General features: G+C 36.6%; 1 protein-coding gene across 1 annotated transcript in view; it reads right to left on the reverse strand.

Moving 5' to 3' along the window:
• LOC124122685 (heparan sulfate 2-O-sulfotransferase 1-like) overlaps nt 1-18207 on the reverse strand; it is a 228632-nt gene extending 210425 nt beyond the window's left edge. Inside the window, exon 1 of the mRNA XM_048389359.1 lies at nt 17729-18207. Within this exon, the coding sequence (XP_048245316.1) occupies nt 17729-17867 (139 nt within the window). The 5' untranslated portion in view covers nt 17868-18207. The remainder of the gene's footprint in view (nt 1-17728) is intronic.
• Nucleotides 18208-19915: the final 1708 nt, after the last annotated feature.

The raw sequence follows: 19915 nt of genomic DNA on the forward strand, positions 1-19915 counted from the left end.
CTATGCTTTTCGTAAAAGGCGACTGACGGGATCGGGTGGTCAGGCTCGCTGACTTGGTTGATGCATGTCATCAATCCCAATTGCATGGATCGATGCTCATGATATCAATCACTGGATTGTCTGGTCCAGACTTGATTATTTACAGACCGCCATCATATAGCTGGAATATTGCTGAGTGCGGCGTTAAACAACAAACCAACCAACCAAATCACTTGAATTCCAAACTTTTACTGATGTCATATCATTGCATATGCTCAGAGACCATTAGCTAATAACCAATGGGGATTTCAATGTAAGATTGAAAGTCAACCAAAGACACACAAAGCATTTCTTACTGAATGAATAACATAACTTATGATATGTTCTCCAGAAGATCTGCCCTCGTTAATTCATAACCTGTCGTTACACAGTTCCTATAAATGCTGTCAATGACCCCCTTTATTTACTGTATTCTGTTATGTTAGTCTTACTACTTTTTCTGTAAAACATGCTGTATCTGTAGTATAGATTAGTACCCTGCTCCCTGAGGGTGTTCTGTACAATAAATATCTTAAGGAAGAGAATATATGGACATCAACTTCTTTATTAAGAGGAAGAGAAGTTGACATCCATATATTCTCTTCCTTATGCATATCACTTCTAAATGCCTTTCAAAGACCTGATACGACAATAAATATCTTGAATCTTGAATCTAAGTCAATAAGATCGAGACGAGTAAGAAAGTGAGTGAGTGAGTGAGTTGGGTTTAACGCCGCTTTTTAACATTATTCCAGTTATATCGCGGCGTGTCAGCTTAATGTGGGAGGAAAGCCCGAAGTGATGCAGGTCCCAGACGTTTATCACTTCGGTGAAACCCACGAGCACGGGTATGGTGCTGACAAACCTAGAAACATAATTTGGGCGAACCGGGATTCAAACCCACAATCAGAGGTTTCTGGCGTGCCCAAGGGACGCAACTCTGCACAGCGAATCGCAGCGCCTTAGACGACTGGGCCACACGTGCCCCCCGAGTAAGAAAGGAACAGAGGCATTTCTTTATCATTTGTTTATGGACTTCCAATGTTACCATCAAGTAGACAGTATCTTTGTGGGAGATAATTTTAGGGACTTGTTGATTTCTTACCCAGAACATGCGGTAAAACCCTGCAGAAGCCTGAGCTTAGTGAAAATTAATTCAGCCAGTAAGTTCATCCCAAAATAATCCACATACGTTAAGGCTAGGTTCTACTGAAAAAATCTACAAAAATCTACAAAAGTTAACTCAGATTACACTTAGTCTAGTTATGACAATGTCATTGTCAGCTAATACTCAACTTCTAGTAATACACATATACATGTTCCTACTGTATATCAGATGTTAGAATGTCAAAACTTATATGATGCTGGAGCTAAAACATCATGCTCTTTCCAAAAAGTTACCATTCTATTTCAGACAGACAGTTTATTCAGTAATTTAGGCATCAAGGCCCAAAGTACAATGCAGATTGGATATTAACATTTGTCATGTGATGTACATGATTAGATTTTAAATCAAGTTACAAATTTCTCATTACAAGGACATGTTTTAAAAATACAGAAACAGCACGGATCATATCAGGATTTTCAGAGTTTAGCAAGTTTATCATTAACTGTTGGTCTTTAAAAATACCTTGCAACATGGGAGCAATTTATACCTTAAATGGGAATACGTTTCGCATATAAGTAAGACATGGTATTCATCTTCCACTTCTCTGGATGAACAGTTTGTACAAATACCATTCTATTTCTGTACTAATGATCAAACATAATATACATTTGCCTACACAAAATGAAACGTTGATGTTTTGACATATATGTTATGTCATTGCAAATCTGTATCTACTAGCATTTTATATGGCTATTACATGGCCGCATGTCTCTGACTGCAGCATTAATATGCCTATCTGAGATATCTATGCACTAAACTCACTCACTGGCAGGCAGTAAAATACTTCAGTGACTTTCATTCAAGTACAAGGGATACTTAAATATCAAATTTCTTGTTGCAAATCCACACAAATCAATCCCACAGATCACATTTCTTGTCACAAAGTCGAACCAATCATTAAACCAGTGATTGCAAGTCCAGGAAACAAATGAAGAAGTGAGGGATGAATGTAACCATTGTTCACAGAATCGTAAATAATCATATAATGGATAGCAGCTTTTCACTGCTAAAATCACAAAAGTGGACTTATACTTGATTTTCTTCTATGGAGTGTAATTACAAAACTAGTTGATGGACCCTGACCACTTTTATCAGACTGTAATTGTAAAATTGTGTGGCTTATCAGTTTCTCTGGTTACAACCATTATAGTAAATGTTGGGAGTTCTTAAAAGTTTTATCTAGCCTGTAGTGGACATGGTAAATATGGTTCAAGTCGAGTGCAAACTTCAGGCATTCCTCAACACTCTATAGTTCTTGCTTTGTGATATTGGATATTGTAATAAAATTGTTCATTACTTGGATTCCAGGGCCTCAATTGTAATGCTACACCTGATATACTTACAACAGGCATAGTGTCAAGATTGCATGCTGTAGTCCAGTGACATGTTCAGGTAATACCAGCTTGGAAACAGCAGCAGGTTTTTACCTGATGCAGAAATGTGCGTCCAGTAAGCACAAATCAAATGAATGGACGCAGAAACAATATATATTGTGTCCCAAGGGACGCAAAATACTATTCATTGTCCCAAGTTCTTGACAAGAAATATAAAGCTCCTGTAATTAAAGTAATTATTAATTCTTACAGTACAGTATGCTACACCATTTCATTACTTCACAGGAGCCTCATATTTCCTGTAAGGATGCTTGAAATGAGTAATTAGGGGTCATCTGGACCCCTAGTTTTGTAGGACAAGCCAAAACCTCATACAGTATCATGATAGATTGAAGTCTGCACCAAAACTACTGGAGTCTACTGACCTGAAGTCTTCATCATATTCTGTAGCTTTATTAATATCTTCTTTGAGAGGCATTTAGAAGTTGGAGAACTAAATAAGGATGTACTTGCTTGATAACTGTCAGAACCTAAACCGAAACGTCACTCCTAATTGTAATAAAGAAGTTGTTCATTCATAAATCTTATCCTTACATATTTATTTATATCGACTATTATTTGCTGAGTTTACTAGTCCAACAGAATTTTACTGGACTCAAGTATCAGACTAGAGGCTAAAGCAGTAGGTCGTATTGAGAAACTTCTTTTTCTGATGCTCCATTGGACTTTATATATATTCAATATTGACCCAGTTCTGTAAGGGCAGGAAGTACAGCAGGATCATGCTTCCCTTGTGAAAATTACAGATGCACATGACATATAATGCATATCTGCCCACCCTTGATTCTCCAGGCTGTATTATTTACATAGTCAACACTCTCATCACAATATGAGGGAATATTATTGAACAAATGTAAGGTTTCAATTAATCCATTTGAATTATTTCAGGCAATAAGGATATTTTCAACAACTATTTCAAGACTATTTCCAAATTTTACTCACAAAATAGGCACTACAGAATGAAGTCTCCAATGCCTGTGCATTAAGCAGTGAAGTCAAAGCCAAGATAATGTATCACTGCATCAGTGCAACTTCCTACTTCCTGGTTTCATTAATTGTAACTCTCAAGTCAAAGAAGATAAAAAAGAGGTTGAACTTCCCCAAGAATAACAGACAAAAAGGCACTGAAAAAAGTAACTATATCTCTGTATCTGCAACCATAGGCATCAAAGGCAAACAACTCTGGCAGGATGTTGCTTCATAAAGTAACCTCTTCTAAATTTGAAATGGCTGCTCACTGACAAGAACCAAGACTGCTCTGAGATAATTACTGGACTCATTGCAGATCAGAAAGTCTTGTCACTGTTGCAAATTGTACAACTGTAGGAAGGAGTCCGGGGCTATTTCATCTGGGAAGCAATAAGTAAAGAAAGTCGAAGACCTTCTGTTTAATCACTGATGGGAGACCCTCTGACCAAGCTTGGCTGGCAGACACTCACTGCCATAATGTCTTCCCACAAGCGGTAATTCTATGTTCACAGCAAACGTTCCTCACAGAAAACAGCACTCATATCAGACATTCGGAGACATAAATCTTAGTTTTGAAAAATGATTGAGCCATGAAAGGTGCAAAAAACTTTATCATGAAACAAAGACTTAAGTGCTTCCAACTAATCCCAGTTTTGAAATCCAAGTAAGACCCATAGGTGCCTCAGATAGCTTCATGTTTCAGTTCAGGTCTATTTACTGCAACTGGCACTATCAGTGACAATAAGATCCCACAGATATAACACATTATGAGACCTCTTACCATTCTTAGTGTTTTCATGAAAGATCAATTACATATGGGTGGACACATTCATGCTGACATGTAGCAAACTGATTTGAAATCAGTAAAATCACATCCACTGCAGTCTGACAGTCAACCCCCAAACACCCTTCACATTACCTGGATCACTATTCTGATTGTAAATCTTTCATTTTTTCACAGGTTTTTCTCATGCACTGGTATATGCAGATGTAAGTGATATTACAAAAACATGATCAGCGAAGTCTAGAAAAACCACTTCAATGTTCACATCTGTTTACAATAAACTAAAAAGAAATATTGCCTTAAGACTGCCCTGATACAACTGTCATGACTTACCGTATACGACGTAATAAGCGCCCAGGGCGCTCTCCAAATTAGAAATAGGGGGCTCTTATTAGAATATTATTTTGGTGGAAAAAAAACAAAGTTGAAAGATAAATTTCGTGGTTTATGCTGACAGCCTGAAATGTTTATGTGCGACAGATATATTTTTCCAGAATTCTATTGCCCATAATTAAGGGTGCATATAACACACGAATGCGTATTATACGCGAATAAATAAGTCTTGTGTACATTGATCAATCGGAAGGGGTGTTAATTTGGATTGTTCACTAGCCAATATGTTAGCAAATATCGCCGTGGGCGCTTATTAGGGCGGGGCGCTTATTACGTCGAATACGGTATCTTCTGCAGCTTCAGCATTAGAAATTGGACTAGTCCTCCAGTCCTTGCCAAACTGCCCAACAGTTAAGGTATCGTAAGGACTAGTAGAAATTTGCCATGCATTGCTCTATGTTATCATTATAAGGACAAGTGAACTAAAACTGTTAGTTTCTATCACTGAGCTTTAGCTAAAAGTCCAAATATCATTCGGTTCATAAGTTCAGCTACTAATAATTAATATTCATGATATATTCGCTGAATATGATACCAGAAAAGTCCACAAGACTGAACTGTCTCAGATTGGCATCATTCTCTGTAGATTTTAGTACTTACATATGGACTTTCTTAGCTGATAGAGTCGACCACACAGACCTTTACTAGATTCAGGATTCAGACTAGTGGCTGTCCAGCGGTAGAAACTAACGTTTTTGGTCCACTAGTCCTTATAATGATAATATATAGCAAAACCCTAAAAAATGGCAAATATCTACTAGTCCTTATGATACCTTAACTATTGGGCAGTTTGGCAAGGACTACAGGACTAGTGCCAATTTCTAACCCTGCTGTCATGGCATATATTATCATGTTGCATCAACACTTTCTTCAGCCTATCTACACCACGGACTTGTATATAGTTATATAGGTCCGTGTCTACACTTTCTACATCGCCACCACCACTCACTCACTTATCCCATGAACTTGCACCATCTCCCATATCCCTCCCCAGTTATGACAAGGTTGTAAACGTGTTACTACTCTATATCACTCTGATTGCCTGTCATAAATCCATGTTTTCAATTACGCTGATAGATTACTGTGTCTGTTAGGAAACAGTAAACCTTAACCAATAATTAACTCAACAACAAACAAGGGACAATAGCCCTTTCACACTCAACAACTTCACTACATCTCTCCTTTCTCACCATAAACAGCCTGCTTAAGGTTTACTGTGACTGACTCAAGTGCATTTACTCCTCAACAATAGTTCTGATGGTAAATTATTCACGAAGCACAAAGGAAATTTTCAATATGTCCTGAAAATAATGGGCTCAAGGAATACTTTTCAAGTTTATTGGTGTCTAAATGTTTTAGTTCTTCTGTAATTTCTATTAAGGGAATGTGAGTTCTTCTAAAGAAACTCGAGTGTTCTCTACAGGTTTAATGGAGAAAAAGACATTTCTTTCGGACATGAAATATTCATAAGATTGGTAATTCTTAATCACATATAAACTGATAAAAAGAATTACAGACACATTTTCAAAAGGTAACAAGATGTGTGAATATAATTTTCGTAAAAAAATAATCAATTTTCTCCTTCTTCCAGCAGAGTTGGCTAGTAGGCAGCGAGGTAGTGTATTGGCAGTGTATTGACAATGTATTTCTTGTCTATACACAAGGTATAATTCAATTCCTAGCTCACAAGGCAGCAATTTATAAAGCCCTAACCCTTCACCCCAATCAAAAAGCTTCCTCTCCCCTCAAGGAGGCACTTAGCATGAAGCTTCAGCACTCAATACAATCAAATGTGACACCGATTAATTTGATGAAATCTAAGTTGTAGAAAGCTCTGATAAGACAGCTATCACTTTATTTTAGTTAAAACACAACCTGTGTATATGAGATATACAGTGTCCATTGTTGGCCATTCTGATAACAAGGAACTGAAGAGAAAGCTATATATAGCCTTGCTCCAACGCTTTACTGAATGATAACTCCATGGATGTATAGTAATTCTATCCATATATAGGCAAGTCTAGGTTAGCGGACAGCACTATGGTCGCTTATTAGTCTTTCAGGGGCAACTTGTTCTTGTTATGTATATAATCAAGAAATTATGATTTGAACTAATAATAATTGCCTTAGAGACTTGTGCAAGTCTAAGAAAGCAACATCAGCTTTATCACGAGATCCCTTATCAACTTATCAGAATAGTCACCCCAGAACTGCCTGACTTTAGGTTACCTGGTTGGTTGTTTTGTTGTTTTACGCCGCACTCAGCAATATTCCAACTATATGACGGTGGACCAGACAATCCAGTGATTAATATCATGAGCATCGATCCACGAAAATGAGATCGATGACATGCATCAACCAAGTCAGCTAGCCTTACCTAAGGTTACCTGAACTTCATGAAGTCTACAAAACTAAATCCAATCAGAAACAACTACATTTCACGTATTTAAGTGAGGATGTAGGGTTTCATATCACATGGGTACAGCACGAGGCTAATGCTTGGTCTCTGAAAGGGTACAGCACGAGGCTAATGCTTGGTCTCTGAAACTACATATGGAAGAAAAACAATATGGTTCAGGGACTACAAGACAGACTAGTACAACACCAGAAACTGGCTTCACATATTGCACACGTGTTGGGTATCAAACCTGGGTCTTCTGAATGATGAACCAATGCATCAGTCACCAGCCCAGTGGCCCCATTCGGGGTGACCTGGGGATGTCCAACCAATCAAATCTGAGGCCAGTTCTACCTTTACACGACAGGTTAATTCTTCAAATTTCTTATAAATACATGAAACATCAGTAAAACATTGTTAGGGCCAGAACAAACATAATCAATCCTATATTTATAGACACAACTAAATTCAAACTGAACATAAGCAACAATGTAAACATATTTCAAGGAGGTAGCTACATATAATTATATATACAAAGTCCAGCCTAAACCTTGAGGAAGCATCTCATTTCTATTGTGTAACCCAACCCTGAAGAACTGTATCCCGGCTATACAACCATGCTCACATTATCAACAGAAGCCAAGCCAGGCCCACATAGCTGGCCTAGCAGACAATGCACACACAGCCAGCATACACTCCTCCCGCCAAGCCGGAATCACTGCCTGTCCCATGATTCTCATAAAAACCCAGAATTCCTCCTTCAAAAATGCCAAAGTAAGATGGTTTGGAACCCCTCATAGGATTTGCACCAATATTCCTGCTTGTATGACTTGAATGAAATTCCACACCCATCCTCATGGCGGCATTACATAAAGACTGGCTGGTATTTAGACTGCGGAATCTAGGTCCAGGATAAACAATCAGAAATCATGGTATTTACCCATGATAAATAATCCAGGAGAAATGTCAGGGTGGTAAGGCATTGACTGATGATGGTAATCTTCTCTGAAGAACAATAACATTCCCATATAAGATTAGAAAACTCAGAATCAATATGATAATAACAAAATATTACATGTTATTCTTTCATGAACAAAAGTTGACTTACTTCATATTAACACTTGTTTGAAGATGTGCTTATGAAATGTGTTTGACATTTTGAGTTTATGATATTACACATAATACATACATATGAACATGATATTTCTTTTCTTTATCCTTCTCATATCACAGTCCTTAAGAACTTAAAGAATAATACATCTAAACAATGTTAGTAATCGGCACTAGTCCTATAGTATAGTCCGAACCACCCAATACACTGAATAGTTAAGGGAGAAATTTGCCCTTTTTAAGGGTTTTGCAATATGTTATCATCATAAGGACTAGTGGGCTTAAGCTGTTAGTTTCTATCACTGCTAATTGCTTTCTAGATAGGATTATTTACTGACAAACAGCAAAATCTGAAAATGTATTTTTTTTAATATATATATTTAATGAAATTGACAGCCACAAGCTTAAGTTTACATAACCGAGATGTCCTTTTTAGCTGAATTCAAAGTGGTGTTGTACATTACTTAATGACAAAATTATGGCAAGTATTCCTGCAAACTGATCAGCATCTCCTAATGAGAGTTTTATAGAAGTCATTACGAGTGATTGATGCTGCACCGGGACATGTCTCTGCACCAGACACACAAACACATTAGGCCTGTGTGTAAATAAACACACCATGGGTGGTAGCAAACTACAAATATTTCATAACCAGGTTCCATGTTTCTTCAAGAACACCAACCCTATGGAAACCAAATAACTTAGATCGTAAGGGTCATATTCAACTACCAAAACATGTTGTATATTACTGGTACTTTCTTGTGATACTCTGAAATATTCTGAAATTTACAATTCAAATGTGGCAAGACACTTCTTAGTCAAATGGGTTACAGTAAGATTACCTTAGTTAAATTGAGGGGAATATCTGACGTTACATTGCACACAATCCCTTTCTTCCCAGCTGGTGTTATAAAGGGGATACTGGGTAAGTATGACACAATCAATATGCCTTCCAACTGAAAGGATGAGTCAGTTATTTGTTTCCAACTTTGTCTTACAAAGAATTTCCATCAGACACAATCCATGGATAATAATAACCTGGTGTTATAAGGAGAACATGTAATACACAGTTATTATCATACAATTTTGTCTATCAAATGATGTCTTACAACATTTACAATCCATGGTTAACAACCTGGTGTTATAAGAACATGGAATATACGGTTATTATCATACAATTTTGCCTATCAAATGATGTCTTACAACATTTACAATCCATGGTTAACAACCTGGTGTTATAAGAACATGGAATATACAGTTATTATCAAACAATTGTGCCTACCAAATGATGTTTTACAACATTTACAATCCATGGTTAACAACCTGGTGTTATAAGAACATGGAATATACAGTTATTATCAAACAATTGTGCCTATCAACATGATGTTTTACAACATTTACAATCCATGGATAATAATAACCTGGTGTTATAAGGAGAACATGTAATACACAGTTATTATCATACAATTGTGCCTATCAAATGATGTCTTACAACATTTACAATCCATGGTTAACAACCTGGTGTTATAAGAACATGGAATATACAGTTATTATCAAACAATTGTGCCTACCAAATGATGTTTTACAACATTTACAATCCATGGTTAACAACCTGGTGTTATAAGAACATGGAATATACAGTTATTATCAAACAATTGTGCCTATCAACATGATGTTTTACAACATTTACAATCCATGGATAACAACCTGGTGTTATAAGAACATGGAATATACAGTTATTATCAAACAATTGTGCCTATCAACATGATGTTTTACAACATTTACAATCCATGGATAACAACCTGGTGTTATAAGAACATGGAATAAACAGTTATTATCATACAATTGTGCCTATCAACATGATGTTTTACAACATTTACAATCCATGGATAACAACCTGGTGTTATAAGAACATGGAATAAACAGTTATTATCATACAATTGTGCCTACCAAATGATGTTTTACAACATTTACAATCCATGGTTAACAACCTGGTGTTATAAGAACATGGAATATACAGTTATTATCAAACAATTGTGCCTACCAAATGATGTTTTACAACAGATACAATCCATGGTTAACAACCTGGTGTTATAAGAACATGGAATAAACAGTTATTATCATACTATTTTGCCTACCAAATGATGTTTTACAACAGATACAATCCATGGTTAACAACCTGGTGTTATAAGAACATGGAATAAACAGTTATTATCAAACAATTGTGCCTACCAAATGATGTTTTACAACAGATACAATCCATGGTTAACAACCTGGTGTTATAAGAACATGGAATATACAGTTATTATCATACTATTTTGCCTACCAAATGATGTCTTACAACAGATACAATACATGGTTAACAACCTGGTGTTATAAAAAGCATATGTTAGATAGAGTTCACTTCTTCAAACATTGATTTGAAGAGGCGAAGTTAGATTCAATCTATGGAGGGGTGAAACTGTTGTTTAAGGTTAAAACGGCACAATCCAAATCTTCAACCTGGAGCTATAATGAGGGAGCTACATGAGACACATGCTTCATCCCTGCTGACAAGTGTATATATGCATGTGCATGCCTCCCCATCACCCACATGTAAACAAATGTGTTTTCTATCAAGCATTCAGGCCCTTGAGCTGACCCCAGACCCCAGGACTAATGGATGTCCAGTGCTGGCCAATTTTAGCCTTGTTTCTGGATGAAGAATTTATCAGATAATGACAGGCCAGCTAGTGCTCCCATGCGCTGGTCCATTTGGCTTGAAATGTCTACTTTAAAAGTGACAGCTCCTATGAAGATAAATCCTCAGCCAAACATACCGAGACAAATTTTGACAATTTAAGAATTGATGACAATATTTCTACTTCTTTGGGACATGACTAGTGTACTTATGTTATGAAGGAAGTAAATGGCATGCATTAAACATTATCTGGATTTACAACTTGATCTCCATAGGTAGAAGAGGATGCGTGGTGTTTAACAAAATGGTTTGTTCAGATTATGTGTGACAGGTTAAAATAAGCTCAACAGGAAACATTAAAAACAGGTTATGGCACTCAGTTAGCTCATTAGGTCTGTAAACCTTAAACCAATGCACAAACAATATCTTATCAAATCTGTTCATCAATTAATAATATTTTATTCACAAATATGTTTTTCATAAGTTTTGAAAAAGAGTTAAGTTTATCAAAACATATTTGATCTTCAATAAAATATATTTAATCAATACTTTCAAAGAATTTGGATATTTAGAATGCATTCTGATATCATTCTACTCACAACTGAATAGATACTGGAGTTACACTTTTTGTTAATGATGGTTGTCAAGTTCTTTAGGTGGGCAGATCTTTACTCCTTTCATAACACAGATGGAGTATTGATAGAATGCATTTGCCCCCAGCATGTTAGCATGTAAGGGGTTAAAGTGTGATATGTGCTAGTGTTATGACGGAAGACAACATGAGCTTCCTCGCAAGTTGTGGAGAAGTTTTGATAGTGCGATCTCACATCCTGACACCGCTCTCGGCAAACAAGTTACATTTCAGTCCCAAATTCTTTCCATGCATTTCTGAAACCACCCAAAAAGTATTTTGAAAATAGGCGAATTCACATGCAAGGAAAACACAATTAGAATCTAGGTGTAAAACACTGACAAATTTTATTACCCTCTTTCAGAACACAGCTATTTCACAATTCTAGATTGTAAATTTAACAATCTGTTGGGAAACACAAGTGTGGCCTATTTTCCAGTTCAAACACAACAGCTTCAATTCTCTGCACGGCATGTGTGAAAGGTCGACCATTTTTTCTGACCCATTTTAGCTATCTTTGACAGCCATCTTTGATATGTTCACCTCTCTCGCTAACACTGACCCCTCACTCCATCTGGCAACACACTACTAGCATGGGATAAGTTGGCAGCAGAGAAGTAGTCAACATCTGCAAGTTTGCAGGATAATAGTAGCATTTATCTGAACAAAAATTACTAGTTACAAAAATCATTTTCTTCATCCAAAACTTTAATACTATCTCTTAAGTTTAAGATAAATGTACCTGTCAAAGAAGTAATTGTTCTGATAATGTCAATATTCCTGATTACATTGCAAAGTCATCAGGAAAGGTCCATGGGTGGTCAAAATATGCTATACTTGGCTCCAGATAATTAGTCTTTTAATCAAATAACGCACAAAATGAATTTACCTCATGATAGAAATCAATACTTTTCTAAAGATACACACAAAATATTATTTAGTACTAACATTAACATTTGATTATGTTCTAAAGAATTAATGGCATCAGGAAGTCAGAAATTAATACTTTTATTAACACTCCAACATTTTACATCTCAAATAGTCTCAAATCAGAACTCCCTATTGAATCAATTCAAGGCAATCTTCTCAATAGAAATCTGCATAAGCAATTCTGAATTCCATTTATCAGTGATGGCTTACTGCATCTTGCTAATATGAAGGAAATAAACATGGCAGTGCAGAGAGTAAATAGATTCATAAACAGGATACTATATAATCCCACAAAATCCCAGCTTAATTTCCGCTCCAGTTTTAACTGCACAAACACCTTTTGGAACATCAGGACATGACAAGCGGACAAAAACTATTATTTTGGTTTAATTTTTCATGAGTAATTACCAACAACTAGCGATAAGTTCACCAGGCGACAATCGATTGATCAAATCCTCTGGTCTGGTTTTAGCCCCAACACTGCTTCTGTTTACAGGATGTGAGAAAACACTTCAACTTATCAATGAATTATACCACTGCATGACACGCATGCATTTGCATTCAGCCCAGCGTTCATCCCAACTCAAGTTATTAAATTGTGAATTATTCCATTGTTGCTTACAAAATACATAGCTGACTACATAGCTTCAGTTTATTCAATATTTGTCTAACACACAATTAAATACTATATTTTTAGGGTATTTTGAACATTATGCTATAAAAAACCCAAAACTGAATGATGGATTAAAAAGCTGTGTGTTGATATTACTTCCTGATCACAAGTGGGGACAGGTAGTTATGTGGGTGCCATGAAGTAGAAGGAAGACTGACTTGGGGTAGGGGGTGTGGCTGCATGCATTGTACCACATCCCACATGGCTTGAACTGGTCCATGAATTTATCAGTCCTACAATACTGAGGATTTAAGTAAATTTCAAACTTGCAGTGATTGAGTAGTATTCTGATTAATTGACTTAATCAGTGTCTATTCAGTGGACCTCCATGATTGATTCGTTGATCTGGATTTCTAATTTTTATTTGTTTTATTTGACCACATATTTGCCTCAAAATGATGCTCCATCATGATTTATCAAGCAATTCCCAACACTACTAAATATTGATTTCTATGTTCATAGGCCTACTATCAGGGATTTATCAAGGCACTCTCAGAGGCCAATCTGTGTCCCCAGGCCTAGAGCAAATATAGGTTAGAACATATTCCCAAAACTGAAATAAAAAATCAGCTTATCATAATATAAACCAATGTTTTATCTTTACAAAGCTGACTTGATCTTTACTTTCCAATATAAAGAAAAAAGTGTTGATAATTAGTTTGAAATTAGAGAACTTAAGATTTTAAGACCTATAAATATATTCATAATTTTGGACTGTCAGTATTGCCGACCAGTAAAATAATATGGGTCCCCTAGCCATATATTTGTAAACCCTGGCCCACCAGTATCGCAGGTAATGATCACTTGACCCGTATGTACGTACTGGGTCCCGGGAAGTGGATGGGTGTATCAGTGGGGCAGGTAAGAAGGTGAAGGAAGGTAAGATTAGCCCTTCTACCTCCTGTGCCCATTATCTTATCAGCAGTAATGAATCTTCCATTGACACACAGGACCATAATACCCTGGTGCACAAATTCCATGGCCCTCTCCACCTGGCTAAAGGGTCGACATACTAACTGTCACTTACCGAGTAGTCAAATATTTATCAAGCAGTGCATTAGGGGAATACCTTACTGAGTGAAAAATGACACTACCAAATCCTGTGATTGCCAAGATATAAAAGTATGTGTGCCTCCACACAAGCTTGGGCCTCATCTATCAACTGTTATTTTGTTTTGTTTTCTGTCGATGCCTTGACGAAGTATTTCCACCCTGATGAAAGACATGAAGCATACTATACTAAAAATTATTCTGAACAATGTTGATGCTTTGATATAGATTTACACATACATGTATCTGAAACAGCTGCATGACATATCAGTGCTGTTCAGTTAGTATGCCCAACCCATGTCAATAAAGTGTCGGGCAAGTGGGTAACTGTAACATAGTTGCCCTCTAACAAGTATGAAAAACGGTGGTATAACTATTAACTTTAAAACTCAGATGTACCTGACTAGTCATTTTTTCTTTTCTGCACATTTCCCATTCGCTGTTGCTTCAGTTAATAAAGTTTTGGTGTTAAAATTAAAGTTTTCTTCGTTTCTCTGATTTATTGGGGCAAGTTGAAAATTTCGGTATTTGAACACTTCTTCATATACATGATATTAAAAGCATTATCACAATTATATTTCAAAAACGTGACTCATAACACAATATCAGGATATTTCTGATCATGGAATCCTGTAACTCTCCCCCTACTGCTACATTGGATAAACAAAAGAAATCAGGACAAAAAAAGTCATATTGAGGTTTACAAAATTGTTATTATTATTTTCATTTCGACCAACACAAGCTAATTGGTTAGAATAAAACCGTAAAGGATACAATAAGAAAATGGCAGTCATTTATACACACAGAGCAACAGAGGCCCAGTCTAGGAATGACCAGCTTCTTGCATTATCACAGATGACAACGGATGATAGAAGATGATAAGTGCAGATAGATATGTCAATATGATAACCATGACACACGACTTTCATGTATCGCCTAGAGAATACAGCTAGACAGGGTCACCTTTTTGAGCAACATTAACATCGATGTGGACTGTCTCTTAAGGGCCATCAACTCCTAATGATGCAGATGACCAACAACAAACTCACAGACCACTATCATTAATGTTCTTCAGAAGCTTCCTTTAAAATAGATAGATACTGATGCCAAATAAAATACTCCAATCTTTCAATTGATTTCTGGGTTTTCTATCTTAATCAAATAAAATCGCACTCTTAGCTTATAAATCACTGTCTTATTCTCTAATCTGGTTTTCCATGCATCAAATTTTAAGCGATTACTTTGCATGTCTAAGCACAAAATCTTCATATGACATGCATCAGCTTTTGGGAAGCAAGCAGCTTTTACACTAAATTGATCAGTAAGAAGTTTTAAAAAAAGTTGTGGTTTTAGGAGCCAAGTCAAAATGCTTTATTGACATTTTTATCCAACACATGCCAAATGGGACTTTTTACACAATATTCTAGGATGGTTTTCTTTTTAAAATCTGTAAACAAAATGCACCTACTGGTTGACTACATTTACTTCTAGGCCTCATAGTTGGAGCTCTTTCCTACACTTGGTGATGTAGACATGCTTCATGGAAGGAAAACAGTATTGGTGTTTCACCCCCCGACACAAGTACATCAGTCACCAGGGACGGTTATCTATTTACTTGGTAAAGTAATCAAGTTTCTCCAACACCATAATGCCTCATTTAACTGCTCAGGTTATGATTAATATTTCAGGCAAAAAATAATCTGATATTCACTTAAAGTTAAAGAATCTTAAGCATTGTTATTAAGCCATTAAAATACTATTGTTTCTAAAATACATTGTCTGACACTATGGTCATTATATAACAGTATGTATACAATTGTAATAAGTGTTTCACAAGTTTACTCAGTATAGTTCAAAGCATGGACCAAATTGTTAATGTGAATCACAAGATCATAGGAAAAATATAATAGTTATAACTATTTTAACATAAGTTGGAAAACAAACTACATACTACCTCCTCCGACATACTCGTTAATCCAACATAATCATATGAAACCAACAATGTCGGACTAACAGGACTTGACTGTATTCAAAATTAAAATCAAAATCAAAATTTCACTGGTCGCTTGAATTGGGTTTAGTTTTAATGACATAACATCTACACAGAAGTACTCGTGTTTACCACATATATCTATAGATCCTGTGTGACATGGCAGCCAGGCAGCTAAGTGTAAGGAGAGAACTGGGATTAACTTGGTTGTCTTGTAAGCTAAAAAGATAAATAATTTACTCACTAATTCTACCTTCAAACTGGCTTGGATTAAACCTATCAAGGTGTGTTCCCTCAAAGGGATATAAATAACCTTTTTACAACTAGATTTAAAAAAATGACTGCACAATTCATGAAACACAGCTATGCAAGCAATGTTTAATCTTTAGGGATGTGATTTCACAAGTCAAGGCAGTTGCTGAACTCTCCATTTGGCGAATAATTTTAAATCAATACTATGTATCACTTTCAACAAGCAGCAATATAATGTGTTTTTTTAATTTGTCTACACTAAGTAGACAAATTATGCATCTCCCATCATTGGATATAAGGAAATATACACCAGAAAAACCTGCTATAGTCCCGCACCAAAACTGTGTTATATGAACTTATTAAACTGAAATCAATCTAAATAATAAAAAATCAACTCTTCCCAGGTCTATTCCACAGCAAAAAAAAAAAAGTTTTAGAGGAGAGAAATGTAACTTCTTTGATAGGCATTTTAGAGAGAAATGTATTAAATATGCTTAAAAAAAGCACCAGGAGAGAAATGTCTTGTGTAACATTTCAAGGATTTCCTAGACAATGTATCAGTCTACTTGCTACACTGTAGTACGGATGTGTAGTGTGTGACTCAGTGTAGTTAATGAACCTCACAAGGCCAGGCTAGATGTACACCTGACTCTTCCTACAGTGTTATCTCACCATGACAGTGCCGATTAACTTGGGTGGACTCCTAATTGGATTAAAGCTGATTGGATTAATTAAGGTAATGAATGGTTAGGTAATACAGTTAGGATAACAACAGGCCAATGATTGGAGTAATTGTGAGGTTTGTTTATTGAGGGTGATATGGTTGGTGAGAAGTTTACTTCTCAATTATATAGTATTTGTCTTGTAAATTGTTTTCCTTTTCATGAATAACAAACCTTTTCTCGACACATCATTGCTTATATGATGTACCCTAATTGATTCAACTAGGTCTATATACACTACAAACTTGATAATAATCAAAGAGTTTGTAGAACATTGAATGAAAAGGGATACTAAGCCCAGCAAGGAAATATTGTATGGTATTTATGTGTTGCAAACATTATATTTTAATGAGTAATACGACAGTTTTATTACCGTCGAGCAGACGATAATAAATCAAAAAGATCGTCCATGAATATCGATATAGCCACCCTCCAGACAATCGGTATGACAGCAAAACTTGAGGGTGTCATCAAGTAAACTGCCAAAGTAATGTTGGGAATACAATATGCGTGTGTGTGTTTGGCATAATTGTGTTCTATTTTTAAAACACAAAACGTTCACTCACCTAATCTGACCCTTGCATCATCGAGACGAGCCACTTCACTCAGCAAGTGAAGACAACCGAAGATCGCGGTCAAAGAGACTGCCAGCAAAGCTCCTGCCACATGTCTCGTCTGCATCACTCTCACAAGCCGGGGTAACATCACAGCTAACCCTATCTACACGTCATTCATTCATCTGGAGTGAAAGAAGTGTCAAAGATCCCCCAACTCTCCAAAACATCACATCATGAATCGCACGTTGTCAGACACCTATGTACGATTTGACAGTCGGTCTGGGTTAAATTTACAGACACACAGACAATCGTATGCTTGTCGAGCGTGAACGGACACTTCCTGAGAATGTTAAAACACCAAACTGTATCTTTAGCCTTAATATCCAACAGGAACCGCAGGAGTAAGTTAATTTACAACTTGACAAAGCCCGCTTGAATGTTTACTAAACAGTAAGTCCATCTGCTTCCTGGCTTTACGCATGCGCTCCTCAAAGAGTACTTCCCTATTGACTATTTATGTTCGCGTCATGGCCAGAAAACGGCTTTCTAGTGGCTATTGATTAGCTGCGTCTATACAGACCCGCCTATCACTATGTGTTCACGGCACAGGGAGAGTGCACCACTTTGAGATATTTATCAGTATCGGACTATGGTGATAAGTAAAAAAGTAAAAAAGGCTCAAATGAAATCTGCCAGGCATCAGCTATACCTCCGATTTCTGATTTCAAGGAATGACGGTTCAGAGGCGGATACAGGATCTTGAAAAACGGAATTGCACAAAATATCCATTAACATGAAAGGTGTCTGAAAAAGGGGTGCACAACCTTGCACATCCCCTCTGGATCCGCCAATAGACGTTCATGCCAACGTCGCGTCTGAAAAGGAGATAGATATCTAGTTTCATACACTAGTATATATGTAGTTTTGCACAATTGTAAACTTCAACTTGTGTGTTTGTTGTTTAACGCCGCACTCAGCGATATTCTGTTGTCTGTAAATAACCGAGTCTGGACCAGACAATCCAGTGATTGTCACCATGAGCATCGAGCTACGTAATTGGGATACGATGACTTGCCTTAACCAAGTCAGCTAGCCTGACCACCCGATCCCGTTAGTCGCCTCTTATGACAAGCATAGTCGCCTTTTACGGCAAGCATGGGTTGGTGAAGACCTATTCTACCCCGGATCTTCACGGGTCTGTTTTAGTAAGGTTGAAGTAACCACTTGAAAACTATTTATAATTTCATGGCTGCAGGATAGTTGCCTCTTACGACAAGCATGGGTAGCTGAAGACCAATTCTAACCCTGATCATCAGGGATACCTTTAAATCAAATATTGACATTTTATCAAACCTTGTACGATATGATGTCGTACTTGTTGACATACATCACAGCTTGTTGCTAATAATGTTACAGGTAATGAGATTACCATTTCTTTCATATCATTTGATAATCTACAATTTAAACTTAAACTGAAACTCTGATGCTTAAACATCACGAACTCACGTGCAAAATGACACGGAATAAATCCATTACATATATATCAGTGCAAGTTGACACCAATGTAATACTTGGCTAATCACGCAAATGATTTTTCACACGGAATATAAGAATACATAAAGTTATATAAGTTTCATAGCCAAGCGTTTTTTAGAGGTATATGGTTATAAAACAACTGAACCAAATAAATAACGGGTTCAACCACCACCTGAAACCATTGGACCACAAGAGACGCTATAGGTATGCAGCTATGCTTCTGACTAACTTGTACTGTTATATATATATATATACCGTTATACATGTGTGCGTGTGTACATTCTATATATATACCGTTATACATGTGTGCGTGTGTACATTCTATATATATACCGTTATACATGTGTGCGTGTGTACACTCTCTCTCTCTCTCTCTCTCTCTCTCTCTCTCTCTCTCTCTCTCTCTCTCTCTCTCTCTCTCTCTCTCCATGACAGTGGAATATCTTCATTAACTATGTAGCACTTGGACTCTCTGTGTGACTATCCTTACTCGACACACACTCTCCCGATTCTAGAGTTCTAATTTACAAATCCACAAGGTGGCGTCGAGTCCGATGGTGACACAAAATGGAAACAGGTTAATGTTTATATGAGAAAACTACCCACATTGTCCAAATAAATTTACGAACTTATGCTGTTTTGAGAACGACAAGCCCTTTA

This window comes from Haliotis rufescens, unplaced genomic scaffold, assembly GCF_023055435.1.
Source record: "Haliotis rufescens isolate VD_foot unplaced genomic scaffold, xgHalRufe1.0.p SCAF_8, whole genome shotgun sequence".
In the NCBI taxonomy this organism is placed as follows: Eukaryota; Metazoa; Mollusca; class Gastropoda; order Lepetellida; family Haliotidae; genus Haliotis; species Haliotis rufescens.